At 42.1% G+C, this 13,350-nt stretch overlaps 1 protein-coding gene across 3 annotated transcripts in view; it reads right to left on the reverse strand.

Annotated features, from left to right (window-relative positions):
* The window catches only part of CSK (C-terminal Src kinase), a 102,325-nt gene that overhangs the window by 19,677 nt on the left and 69,298 nt on the right, over positions 1 to 13,350 (reverse strand). For all 3 annotated transcript variants that reach the window (XR_012251272.1, XM_073652818.1, XM_073652819.1), the window contains 2 exons: positions 887 to 980; positions 399 to 464 (listed from right to left, as the gene is read on the reverse strand). Coding sequence is in view for 2 of the 3 variants with exons in the window: in XM_073652818.1 (XP_073508919.1) it covers positions 399 to 464; positions 887 to 980 (160 nt within the window). In the remaining variant the exon portion in view is untranslated. The remainder of the gene's footprint in view (positions 1 to 398; positions 465 to 886; positions 981 to 13,350) is intronic.

A 13,350-nucleotide genomic window follows, 5' to 3' on the forward strand; every position in this document is an offset into this window, starting at 1 on the left:
TCCTTGTGGTTATATAATTACATTTTTGTCTGACAGGTGTATTGCTTTATTTTCTGTTATTCCACTTGGTCTTCTAAATTATACATACAAAATTGGTTGACCCCAATTACTAAACTATTTGTTGTAAAGCCAGTGTATCATGATCGTTGGGACAGATCCTTCTACTTGGGTCACATATCCAATGGGTTTTTCATTCTGTGTTCTTTTAAATGGTCTAAACTGAAACGTACCCATTATAATTCTGCAGAAAACCCATGATGGTAATCTCTATACCCATATGAGCTCAGGATGTGGGTGTATTAACCAAATATAAGAAAATGAACCTGTATTAAAAGTATACTCATGGCCCACACTAAAGTTTCACTCTTTAAAAGGACTATGAAAGGAAAAATAAGTACCTCCAAATTCTCCTCTCCCAATAGTCTGCAAAAGGGTCAGATCTTTCATCTTCAGTGCCCAGCCACCTGATAAAAAAATGCAGTTGGTGATGAGTGGGAAAGTAAAGTATAAGCAAGGAAGAAAAATGTCAGAGGACGAATAGAAATGCATAAAATAAGAAAACAAATGAGGCTGGGGAGCGTTAAAGATCCTAAAAAGAAGGGACCAAACCAATAGAAAAACAAAGAGCAATTAAACAATATAGATGTCAAGCATTTGTAAATGACAGATGTGCTACAGCAGAGTGTAAAGTACAGGAAGAGGCCACCATCTTTGAGGGGACCACCACTCTTAAGTGCTATATTGGGTGGACATCTCTAAGAGGTTTCTCTGTGTTCTCCAGCGCACAGTTCTAGGTATGTAGTTAATGGAAAACAATTAATTTAAAACTGTACTATACCACCAAGTTACTTTCCAGAATATGTGTTAAAACATCTTTGAAACTTACTCCGAAAAAACTCTTCTTGAGCAGCCACCGTTCCCTCCATCAATTTGGGCTTCATTAAACTGGTGCAGAGGCCATCAGCATCATTAGTGTAGTGCTGAAAATCAGAAATAAAAAATGACTGTGGCAGGGAAACTTCTTGTCACATCCACTAGAGGCTGACAAAACCACAAACAGTAATATTGTAACGGAAGCATTCACTTAGAGGAACACTCCCTCCAAATCCTTCATCTGTTAGTATTTTTCAAAAGGTATGGTATATATAATGCACGTGTCATTTCTCCGCCGTCATTCCTCCTCTCACAGTGTTTCTGTGCTCCCTCTCCGCAGTTTCTTTTTACTGCCTACATTAGACTAGGCACTTGCCTATTAATGCCAGAGCCAAGAGTGTTACCAACCCGCGTTCACCCTATTAATCTGTCACCAGGTTTTTGCTACCATATCTGACAGCAGCATGATGTAAGGGCAAAGACTCTGATTCCAGCAATGTGTCACTTACTGGGCTGCTTGCTGCAGTTTGGATACAATTCAGTGTTTTATGTGCTGCAGATCTCCAGTTCTTTGAATGCCGAGCTCTGAATAACCCCGCCCACACCACTGCTTTGCAACTTTCTGCCTATGCACAGAGGACACAAAGCTGTCAGTTGTGTGGGTGGGGTTATACAGAGCTCCTGAATATGGCGAAATACAAGACAGCAGGCATACTAGTTCTCTAGTGGCAAAATCACCATTTTATCAGCAGAGGTTATCAAAACTACAGCAAGCAGCCAAATAAGTGGCAACACTGGAATCAGGGTCTTTGTCTCAACACTGTGCTGCTCTCAAATTAGGTGGCAAAAAACTTGGTAACAGATTCCCTTTAATTTACTCAATTGTAACCATGATTCTGCCAAAAAAGAATTGGGGTAGCTAGGTCTGATTGTTTTATATAGACAGCCCAGGTTCCAACTAAGGAATCCATGCCAATCCAGAAATAATGCAGGGCATTAGGTTACTGCATATAGAAGGTATTTTGCTGACTGTGCATAAAAAATGCACAGGAGGCAACATAGTGTCAAAAAGAATAATGAAATTGAATTCTAGTTTAAAAAATACATTTAAGAAAAAAAAGACTCTTGGAAGATTTAAAAAAAATTATAAAAAACAACAAAGTTTTAGGTTTAAAAAATAATTTAGAAAAAAAAAAAGGTTAACTTGAGTTTTCATATTCCTAATAATCCCGTCTAGAAACAATGATAATATATAATGCTTAAAGAAGTTGGCCACTACTTTTTATGATTGCCCCAATGGATGGACCCTGTGCCCCCAAGTGTTTTTCTAATTACCTCCTGCTGTTCTTGCCTGTGAGGGGCGCTATCACTGGCCGCTCACTGGCATCACGTGACCCCCGGCTGCAGCCGACTCCGATATCCGCTGATGTCACGTCAAGTTATGGCTGCAGCCGGGCGTGACTCAGTGCTGCGCGCTCTCCCTCTCCTCATTCATTGGGAAAGCACGCGCTGGTAGTGATAAGCGGGGTAACCCAACCCACTGCCCAGCATCCACCGCGGGGATCGCGTCACTGATGTTATGCTTCACTTGATGTGACATCAGTGGGGGAAGGTGTGTGTGTGTGTGTGTGTGTGTGTGTGTGTGTGTGGGGGGGTTTGGGGGTGTCACGTGATGCCTGAGAGCATCCCGCGGTAGCGCAGCTCACAGGCAAAAAGGACAGCAGGAGGTAATTAGAAACATACTTAGGGGCTCAGGGTCCATAGATTGGGGCAATCAAAAAAAGTAGCGGCCAACTCCTTTAAAGAAACCTCCAACTCATTCCAAGCGCTATATAGCCCAGTAAATGTACTAAGGTTATGATAAAGAATCCCGAAAGGTAACTCCCGATGTTAAATACTTGTCTTCCCCGTAATATAGCATCTCTTCTTCTATCTCTGCAATCTACCATTCCTCTGTTATTCTTCCTAATGGGCGTTTACATTCCACTTGTCAAAAGGGTCATAAATTACAACCCCTGGCAAAAATTATGGAATCACCGGGCTCGAAGGATATTCATTCAGTTGTTTAATGTTGTTGAAAAAAGCAGATCACAGACATGGCACAAAACTAAAGTCATTTCAAATGGCAACTTTAGGGCATTAAGAAACACTAAAAGAAATCAAGATAAAAAAATATGGTACTCAGTCAGGGTAATTTTTTTCAGACCAAGCAGAGGGAAAAAAAATATAGAATCACTCAATTCTGAGGAAAAAATTATGGAATCATGAAAAGCAAACACACAAAAGAACACTCCAATACATCACTAGTATTTTGTTGCACCACCTCTGGCTTTAATAACAGCTTGCAGTCTGAGACATGGACTTAATGAGTGACAAACAGTACTCTTCATCAATCTGGCTCCAACTTTCTCGAATTGCTGTTGCCAGATCAGCTTTGCAGGTTGGAGCCTTGTCATGGACCATTTTCTTCAACTTCCACCAAAGATTTTCAATTGGATTGAGATCCGGACTATTTGCAGGCCATGACATTGACCTTATTTGTCTTCTTTCAAGGAATGTTTTCACAGTTTTTGCTCTATGGCAGGATGCATTATCATCTTGAAAAATTATGTCATCATCCCCAAACATCCTTTCAATTGATGGGATAAGAAAACTGTCCAAAATATCAATGTAAACTTGGGCATTTATTGAAGATGTAATGACAGCCATCTCCCCAGTGCCTTTACCTGACATGCAGCCCCATATCATCAATGATTGTGGACATTTGCATGTTCTCTTCATGCAGGCATCTTTATAAATCTCATTGGAACTGCACCAAACAAAAGTTCCAGCATCATCACATTGCCCAATACAGATTCACGATTCACAACTGAATATGACTTTCATCCAGTCATCCACAGTCCACGATTGCTTTTCCTTAGCCCATTGTAACCTTGTTTTTTTTCTGTTTAGGTGTTAATGATGGCTTATGTTTAGCTTTTCTTTATGTAAATCCCATTTCCTTTAGGCGGTTTCTTACAGTTCGATCACAGACATTGACTCCAGGTTCCTCATTTGTTTTGTTGTGCATTTCCTGTTTTGGAGACATATTGCTTTAAGTTTCCGGTCTTGACACTTTGATGTCTTCCTTGGTCTACCAGTATGTTTGTCTTTAACAACCTTCCCATGTTTTGTATTTGGTCCAGATTTTAGACACCGCTGACTGTGAACAACCAACATCTTTTGCAACATTGCGTGATGATTTACCTTCTTTTAAGAGTTTGATAATCCTCTCCTTTGTTTCAATTGACATCTCTCGTGTTGGAGCCATGATTCATGTCAGTCCACTTGGTGCAACAGCTCTCCAAGGTGTGATCACTCCTTTTTAGATGCAGACTAACAAGCAGATCTAATATGATGCAGGTGTTAGCTTTGGAAATGAAAATTTACAGGGCGATTCCATAATTTTTTCTTCAGAATTGAGTGATTCCATAATTTTTTCCCTCTGCTTAGTCTGAAAAAAATTACCCTTACTGAGTACCACATTTTTAATCTTGATTTCTTTTAATGTTTCTTAAAGCCCTAAAGTTGCCATTTGAAATGACTTTAGTTTTGTGCCATGTCTGTGAGCTGCTTTTTTTCAACAACATTAAACAACTGAATGAACATCCTCCGAGCCCGGTGATTCCATAATTTTTTGCCAGGGCTTGTAGTACTGACTGACATTGTCAGTGTACAATGACAAGCCCTCAACTGGTAACACCAAGACGACAATTTATTCATGAATTTCTAGAAGGAATAAAAGAGGAACGGCACAAAGAAGAGTTCTGAGAAAAGATGTTCTAGAATTAGTATTTCATGGGAAACACAAGAATTTACTACAACATTCGTCTCATGAGACCTGATGCGCCAAATTTAAAGGGCTTTTACTCATCACCTTAACTTGTTCAATTTACTAGGTGCTTACTAAAACAAGCATCTTTGTGACTTCTCAGTTTTCAAGAACAAGATAGATGTTTAAATTGTATTGCTTCTGCTTGTTGCCTAGGTTACCAATCATTGCTACAGTCTATCAGCGGTGGCCAGTCTCAAACAAGTAGTGCAGTATTTGCATACCCTTTTCTTTATAGCTTGTAACCATTGTTCTGAAGTTGGTCGGAGCGCTGGTTCCAGGCAGTTTCAGTTCCCCTGCGCTCCTCTGATGCTGCAGAGGCAATGCAGACTGTTTGCAGCACTGGAAAGCGCACAATTCAGTACCCTGCCGCTGGCCTAAACTGTCGGTGAGGAGTGCACCGTCCACCGCCATGTAGGAGCCCAGGAGGCTGGGGAGCAGTGTGCTCCGGAAAACACATAACACTGAGCCCTAATTTGTCCTGATCATTGACTCACTGCATACAGCTTAGTGAACTCCGGCGAATTTTGTGATAGCACAGTTTAAGTACGGTATTCTACTTTTGTTCATGTCATTTCTTACTTTATATTACACATTTCAACATTAAACATGTGCTAGATGATAACATTAAAAAAAATCTATTTCTTCAAGATGAGGTCACTGCAAGCCCTTAATAGAACAAATAAGGAAGTTTACGCAGTTTCATTTGGAAGTTATGCCATTTGCTTCACAACAGAAAAAGCAGAAATGAAACGCATTAACCTAAGCAGGACACATCACCCTGTCACATTACACTAGTGCAAACTATACCGGTACAGCTCCGGCCAACCAGGCAACATGCATAAAAGGCAAGACAGTCAAAGAGGGGACCGGTAATTGCTTAGAATTTCAGGTTCAACGTTTATCTAAAGGGTTACATTTCTCCTTGCGGAAAGAGACATGTTAAGCATGTCACGGTGAGGAGACTTTTAAAGCCGCAATGCTCCTCTGGGAAATATGCAGCACTAGCGCTCCTGGACAGGGCCCGGCGGGTGAGTACTCGGAGCCCGCCGAGTGCCGACGCCAGCCCCTACTTCAGCCAGATGTGCTTTCTCGGATGCACATGTAGCTGAAGTGTATTGCAGCGCACGAATTGGCCAGGCCTGTGCGCCGCAATACACGCTGCTGGCCAATCAGAGGCCAGCAGCTGACGTCAGCGTACACGTGACTGGGCGCACAGCAGTAACGTCATGCGCCCCCGTCGCTAGGACGCTGAAATCAGCTGCCGGCTACAGGAAAGGACGCGGAGCGGGAGAGGAAGGAAGGTGAGGAGGAGTTTTTTTTTCTATATGCGATGAACAGCGGTGCCTGCAGGGGAGGGAGGGGAGCATATACATGGATTGGGGGAGGCAGGCATATATACATGGATTGGGGGAGGCAGGCATGCATACATGGATTGGGGGAGGCAGGCATACATACAAGGATTGGGGGCAGCATACATACAAGGATTGGGGCATATGCCAAGATGGGGGTGAGCACATTCTTTATTTCTGCAGTCTCACACCCCTGCTCCCATCTGTGGCTGCTCTATGCTGCCCCCGTCTGCTCTCTGTATCAGTTGGTTTTTCTAAACTAAAACCTCAGTATTCAGGTTAATTTGCCGTGTTGGCACTTGGCGATAAATAAGTGGGTTTTGGGTTGCAGTTTGGGCACTCGGTCTGTAAAAGGTTCACCATCACTGACTTAGGATAATAGCCAGAACCAGAGACTCAATTTGCAGACAGTGTTTTGGGGTACTGCCCCTCGTCAGTGCAAAGTGAGAGTTCTGGTTTGGCTGGATGAGAGGTGTCAGACGGTATCTAAGGAGTAACATTTCTCCTTGCTGAGAGCTACATGTTAACCGGTTCCCGACCGCCCACTGTAGATAAACGTCGGTACTGCCTGAGCTCTGTGCAGCGCCGACGTTTAAAAACGGTGGGTGGTTCCGCAGAGCTCAGGACCCCGAGGGTCCTGCAAGCGCTGCGATTCCGGTGCAGAGCGTTATCTCTGACAGGGAACATCATCGGGACCTGATTGGATCAGGTCCCAATGATGTTAACCCTTTGCTATGTTCTATATGCCGCGATCTATAGTGATCGCGGCATATAGAATATATTGAGAGGAGAGGGGGTCGTCAACTTACCTCTCCGACGGCCCCCTGATAGCTTCCAGGACCTTTCGTTGTTATGGCAGCTGGAGGTCACATGACCGCCTCCAGATCTGCCATATATGGTGTCCTGCTAGGCTCAGCCTGCAGCTGAAGCCTGGCAGGACACACTGACTGTGAAACAGTCAGCAAAGATCTCATCCAATGTAATACATGTTTATTACATTGGATGAGATCAGTGATTAGAAAAAAAAAATTAATGTCCCATACAGGGACTAAGTAAAAATGTAAAAAAAAAGTTAAAAAAAAAATGTTTTTAAACTGTTAAAAAAAAAATATCACAAAATAAATAAAAATAAATAAAAATATTAAACCCGTATATTTATGCAAAACCAAAAAAAGTACACATATTTGGTATCGCCGCGTCCGAAACAACCCGATCTATAAAACTGTCACACTAATTAACTCCTTCTGTGCACACCGTATTAAAAATAAATAAAAAACTGAGCAAAAAAATATGCTTTTTCATCATATCGCCAAACAAAAAGGGGAAAAAAAAGCGATCAAAAAGCTAAATGGAAATAAAAATGGTACCGCTGAAAACGTCATATTGTTCCGCAAAAAAAAGCCGCCATACAGCTCCATGAGCCGAAAAATAAAAAAGTTATAGCGCTCAGAATAAAGCAATGCAAAAAAAATATTTTTTCTATAAAATTGTTTTATTGTGTAAAAGCGCCAAAACAATACCAATAAAAATGTCAACTCGTCCCGCAAAAAACAAGCCGTCACACGACTGTCGGCCGAAATATGGAAAAATTATAGCTCTCAAAATATGGCGATGCAAAAACTAGATTTTGCAAAAAAAGCGTCTCTTAGTGTGTGACAGCTGTCAGTCATAAAAACCCGATAGAAATCTGGTATCTCTGTAATCGCACCGACCCAAAGAATAAAGTAATCTAATCAGTTATATCACACGAGGAACGGCGTAAAAAATAAATAAAACCAATTCTTCACCTGCTACTGATTTGTTTATTATGTCTCCCAAAGATCGCAGTAAGGCTCTGCTCACATTTATCCTGTGCTCTGCGCTGAGCACTTACACCAGAGTTTCCGTGTAAATCTCTGAAATACGTGATTCAGACGGAACCCATGACGGAAGATTCCCTGTAATGAGGCAGATAGATATAGGCCACTGTGGATGCCGTCTGGCCTGTGATCCCACGGTGTCATTTGTTTTAGGCGTGCATAAAAGTGCGGTTGGCCACAGTTTTGTGCACTTCTGAAAAAAAAGGACACCGCTAAACAGAGGCCAGACGGAGTCCAGAGTAACTCTGCTGCCTCACTACAGTGAATGGATCCCGCAGGGGTTTCATCTGAATTACATCACTTGGAAATTTAGATGGAAACCCCGATGTAAGTGCTCAGCCTAGAGCGCAGAATAAATGTTACGTAAAATGTTCCCAATAAAAGCTTCAACTCAGTCCTCAAAAAAGCTAGTCCCCACTCAGGTCCGTCATCTGTTAAAAATATAAGGGACTTCCAAGTTACTGGTAGCAGAAAGGCTCTGGAAAAGCGAAATGGCCCTTGCCCCCCAAAAGAAATTCAGAAAATTTTGTGCTCCCAAATCCAAATGCCTATTCTACAATAATTTGCTCTCCAATTGTCAAATAGCGCTCCGTCCCCCCCAGATCTCGCCGTATGGCTGAGCGGTACAATACAGCCACATATGGGGTATTGTCACTTTTAGAAGAAATTGTGTGACACATTTCGGCACCATTTTTACCCACTGCCCTGTGTGAAAATGTAAAATCTGAGGGTAAAACATTTTTTTGTGGTAAAAATATAATTATGCTTTTTACACTGCCCAATGGTATAAATTTAAAAATTAAAAAATACTCACTACTTCCCTAGATGAATTCCTTCAGAGGTGTAGTTTACAAAATGGGGTCACTTGTGGGGGTTTCTGATGTTTCGGCATGTCAGCGACTCTTCAAATGTGACATGGTGTCTGCAACCTATCCCAGCCAACATAGCACTCCTTTCTCTTCTGAACCCTGCCGTACACCAAAGCAGTGGTTTTCCCCCACATATGGGGTATCGGCGTACTCAGGAGAAATTGCACAACAAATTTCATGGTGCAATTTCTCCTGTTATCCTTATGATAATGCAAAATTAGGGAATGAAAAATTTTTTTTGTGGGAAAAATGTGAAAATTTTATTTTTACAGCTCAATATTATAAACTTCTGTGAAGCACCTTGGGGTTCAAGGTGCTCACCACACATCTAGATAAGTTCCCTAAGGGGTCTAGTTTCCAAAATGGTGTCACTTGTGGGGGGTTTCCACTGTTTAGGCACATTAGGGGCTCCCCAAATGCAACATGGCGTCTGCTAATTATTCAAACAAATTTTACATTCAAAAAGTCAAATGGCGCTCCTTCCCTTTCAAACCCTGCCGTTCGCCCAAACAGTGGTTTGCCTCCACATATGGGGTATCAGCATGTTCAGGAGAAATTGCACTACAAATTTCATGGTGCAATTTATCCTATTACCCTTATGAAAATGCAAAATTAAGGGATGAAAAACATTTTTGTGGGAAAAATGTGAAAATTTTATTTTTACAGCTCAATATTATGAACTTCTGTGAAGCACCTTGGGGTCAAGGTGCTCACCACACATCTAGATAAGTTCCCTAAGGGGTCTAGTTTCCAAAATGGTGTCACTTGTGGGGGGTTTCCACTGTTTAGGCACATCAGGGGCTCTCCAAACGCAACATGGCGTCCGCTAATTATTCAAACAAATTTTACATTCAAAAAGTCTAATGGCGCTCCTTCCCTTCCGAACCCTGCAGTGCGCCCAAACAGTGGTTTTCCCTCACATATGGGGTATCAGCGCGCTCATGAGAAATTGCACTACAAATTGTGTATTCCATTTTTTCCTGTTACCCTTGTGAAAATAAAAAAATTGGGTCTAAAGTAACATTTTTGTGAAAAAAAGTTAAATGTTCAATTTTTTCTTCCACGTTCCAAAAATTCCGGTGAAACACCTGAAGGGTTAATAAACTTCTTGAATGTGGTTTTGAGCAGCTTGAGGGGTGCAGTTTTTAGAATGGTGTCACTTTTGGGTATTTTCTGTCATAAAGGCCCCTCAAAGTCACTTCAAATAAGATGTGGTCCCTAAAAAAATGTTTTTGTAAATTTTGTTGGAAAAATGAGAAATCGCTGGTCAACTTTTAACCCTTATAGCTTCCTAACAAAAAAAAATTTGGGTTCCAAAATTGTGCTGATGTAAAGTAGACATGTGGGAAATGTTATTTATTAACTATTTTGTGTGACATATCGCTCTGATTTAAGGGCATGAAAATTCAAAGTTTGAAAATTGCAAAATTTTCACCAAATTTCCAATTTTTTCACAAATAAATGCAAGTGATATCGAAGAAATTTTACCACTATGATGAAGTACAATATGTCACAAAAAAACAATCTCAGAGTCAGGGGAATATGTTGAAGCGTTCCAGAGTAATTACTTCATAAAGTGACAGTGGTCAGAATTGAAATAATTGGCCCGGTCATGAAGGCAAAAACAGGCTCTGGAGCGAAGTGGTTAAGCATGTCACGGTGAGGAGACTTTGCAGACATGTTCTGTCATGTAGGAATTCAGCATACTAATGAGTGCCATCGGGGTACAATTAGGCCGCCCCTCATCCACATTTTACAGCTAAGGAATGTCGGCAAAATTAATGGATGTGGATGACAAATCTAAAGTGTAACTTTTCCTTTCCATTTTGGCTCTGGTTGTTAAAGGAAAGGGTTAGAAGCTTTATATTATTTTAATAAATGTATTGGGAACATTGTTTTGTGGCATCAAATGTGTTACAGGTTTGTGTACGGCTTGTTCGTGCAGCCTCACAGACATCCGCATTGGAGAATACCGGGGTGGGCTGTACCGTTTAAGTCCATCTTTTGGGACAATTTTTCTTTTTTTTTTTTTTTAAATGCATGTATTTGGGGCTAAAAATATATTTTTTTTATAATTGGACTTTTGCAGTTTGGCTTTTACAGGCTTGGTTTCCCTACATATTCTACTTTGAGGTCATCTGCAGCCATAAATCAGCAAAGAGGAGCTCAGAGAGAGACACATGAATATTACACACTCCCCATCAGACTATCAGTTAACCCATTCTGCAGCCCACTATAAACAGTGAAACTCGGAGGCAAAAGAAGGCAAACAGTGCAATATTTATAAAGAAACAATTACAAAAAAAAGTTGCCCCAATTACAGACATTTAAAAAGAAAAAAAGGACACAAAATGTGGACAACCTTTTTAAAGGTATGGAACAGAGACTTTATAGTATTCAGTTTCATTCAAATGAATGTTGTGTATAAACTCTTGCAGCTCTGGTATATCACATTTGGCAAGTGTATATTTCTGAAGTCTGAGAACACGGCTCTTGTATATTTCATTCCTATAATACGATCATGTAGTTTCTCCTTCCTTGACAGCATGGCTGAGTATGCCGGGGCTTTATGTACCAGAATGTCAACGCAGCGGAGCTCAGCGTATAGAGGAACTGGCTGTGCTGTTTCGGCCTATCTCAGTTCCTGGCACAGGAAACCGGGTGAGGTTAGTCATGTTCAGGAAGATGTTCGCACCAGATGGTTATATGTAATGATGCTCGTTTTTGCAGAAAAAGTTTGCAGAATTCATTATGTTGTGTCTTTCTGCAGGGAGGGAATAGTATTCAAAATGGGGACATTTTCTCTCGCATCTTCGGATGCATGGAGGTTGATTGCAGTAGGACATGTTTATACTAATTCTTAGTGCAAACAGACAAGACTAATAATGGGACGCACTTACCAAAGTGCTTCTTCTAGTTGATAAAAGTGGTGCATCTTTAGACTGCCTAGTATAAGTATACACCACAAAGTAGCTGGTTTGCTGAGTAGCACAAAGTAGCACCAAAATTTTGCTACATATATTGGTGCATGGTATCAGAAATTAAACCATGGCGCCTCCCACTAAGCCAGACCCTTTTTCAGCAGGGCTATGCCCCCTTGTCGAACAAGGCACAGTAGCCAGACCCCTTTTCAGCATAGCTATGCCCCCTTGTTGGACAAGGCACAGTAGCCAGGCCCCTTTTCAGCATAGCTATGCCCCCTTGTCAGACAAGGCACAGTAGCCAGGCCCCTTTTCAGCAGCGCTATGCCCCTTTATCAGACAAGGCACAGTAGCCAGGCCCCTTTTCAGCAGAGCTATGCCCCCTTGTCAGACAAGGCACAGTAGCCAGGCCCCTTTTCAGCAGAGCTATGCCCCCTTGTCGGACAAGGCACAGTAGCCAGACCCCTTTTCAGCATAGCTATGCCCCCTTGTTGGACAAGGCACAGTAGCCAGGCCCCTTTTCAGCATAGCTATGCCCCCTTGTCAGACAAGGCACAGTAGCCAGGCCCCTTTTCAGCAGACCTATGCCCCTTTATCAGACAAGGCACAGTAGCCAGGCCCCTTTTCAGCAGAGCTATGCCCCCTTGTCGGACAAGGCACAGTAGCCAGGCCCCTTTTCAGCAGAGCTATGCCCCCTTGTCGGACAAGGCACAGTAGCCAGACCCTTTTCAGCAATCAGCATAGCTATGCCCTCTTGTCGGACAAGGCACAGTAGCCAGGACCCTTTTCAGCATAGCTATGCCCTCTTGTCGGACAAGGCACAGCAGCCAGGACCCTTTTCAGCAGAGCTATGCCCTCTTGTCGGACAAGGCACAGTAGCCAGGACCCTTTTCAGCATAGCTATGCCCTCTTGTCGGACAAGGCACAGTAGCCAGGACCCTTTTCAGCATAGCTATGCCCTCTTGTCGGACAAGGCACAGCAGCCAGGACCCTTTTCAGCAGAGCTATGCTCTCTTGTCGGACAAGGCACAGCAGCCAGGACCCTTTTCAGCAGAGCTATGCTCCCTTGTTGGACAAGGCACAGTATCGGTGTAAAACACATGCTAAATTTGGCACTTTTGGAGCAAATTGAGCCACAGTTCTAGCTTGATAAATCTCCCCTAGTATCTTACTATATCTATGCAGTCATTTCAGATCAACGCACAGGGAATGCAGCATATACATCCAGCTCTATGCTTTATTATGTGACCATACGTGTGCCTACTGCATTCTAAAAATGCTGGACCAGGTAACACCCATGCGTGGAGGGAAATCTTGCACATCAGATTCAGCACTTTAAATTTCAATGGAATAAAAAAAATCTGCATTAAATGAACAACTGTGGAATTGCTAAATCTAGACAAAAATATTAGAAAATTGTATAAATTGCAAGAGCATTTATGGCTGCATGGAATTCGTGTCTTCCAATGCGGAGTAAATTTGTCAATAGAAGTAGTAAATATCTTAGACAAATTCCGCATCCAGGAGCTTAGTAATGCACCTAATCAGAAAGGCAGGGCACGTGGCATCACTGGATCACTTCCCAGCTTGTTGTGGCACTCATAG

The sequence above is a fragment of the Phyllobates terribilis genome, unplaced genomic scaffold, assembly GCF_046119375.1.
Source record: "Phyllobates terribilis strain yellow unplaced genomic scaffold, ASM4611937v1 Scaffold_11__3_contigs__length_659146591, whole genome shotgun sequence".
Classification (NCBI taxonomy): domain Eukaryota; kingdom Metazoa; phylum Chordata; class Amphibia; order Anura; family Dendrobatidae; genus Phyllobates; species Phyllobates terribilis.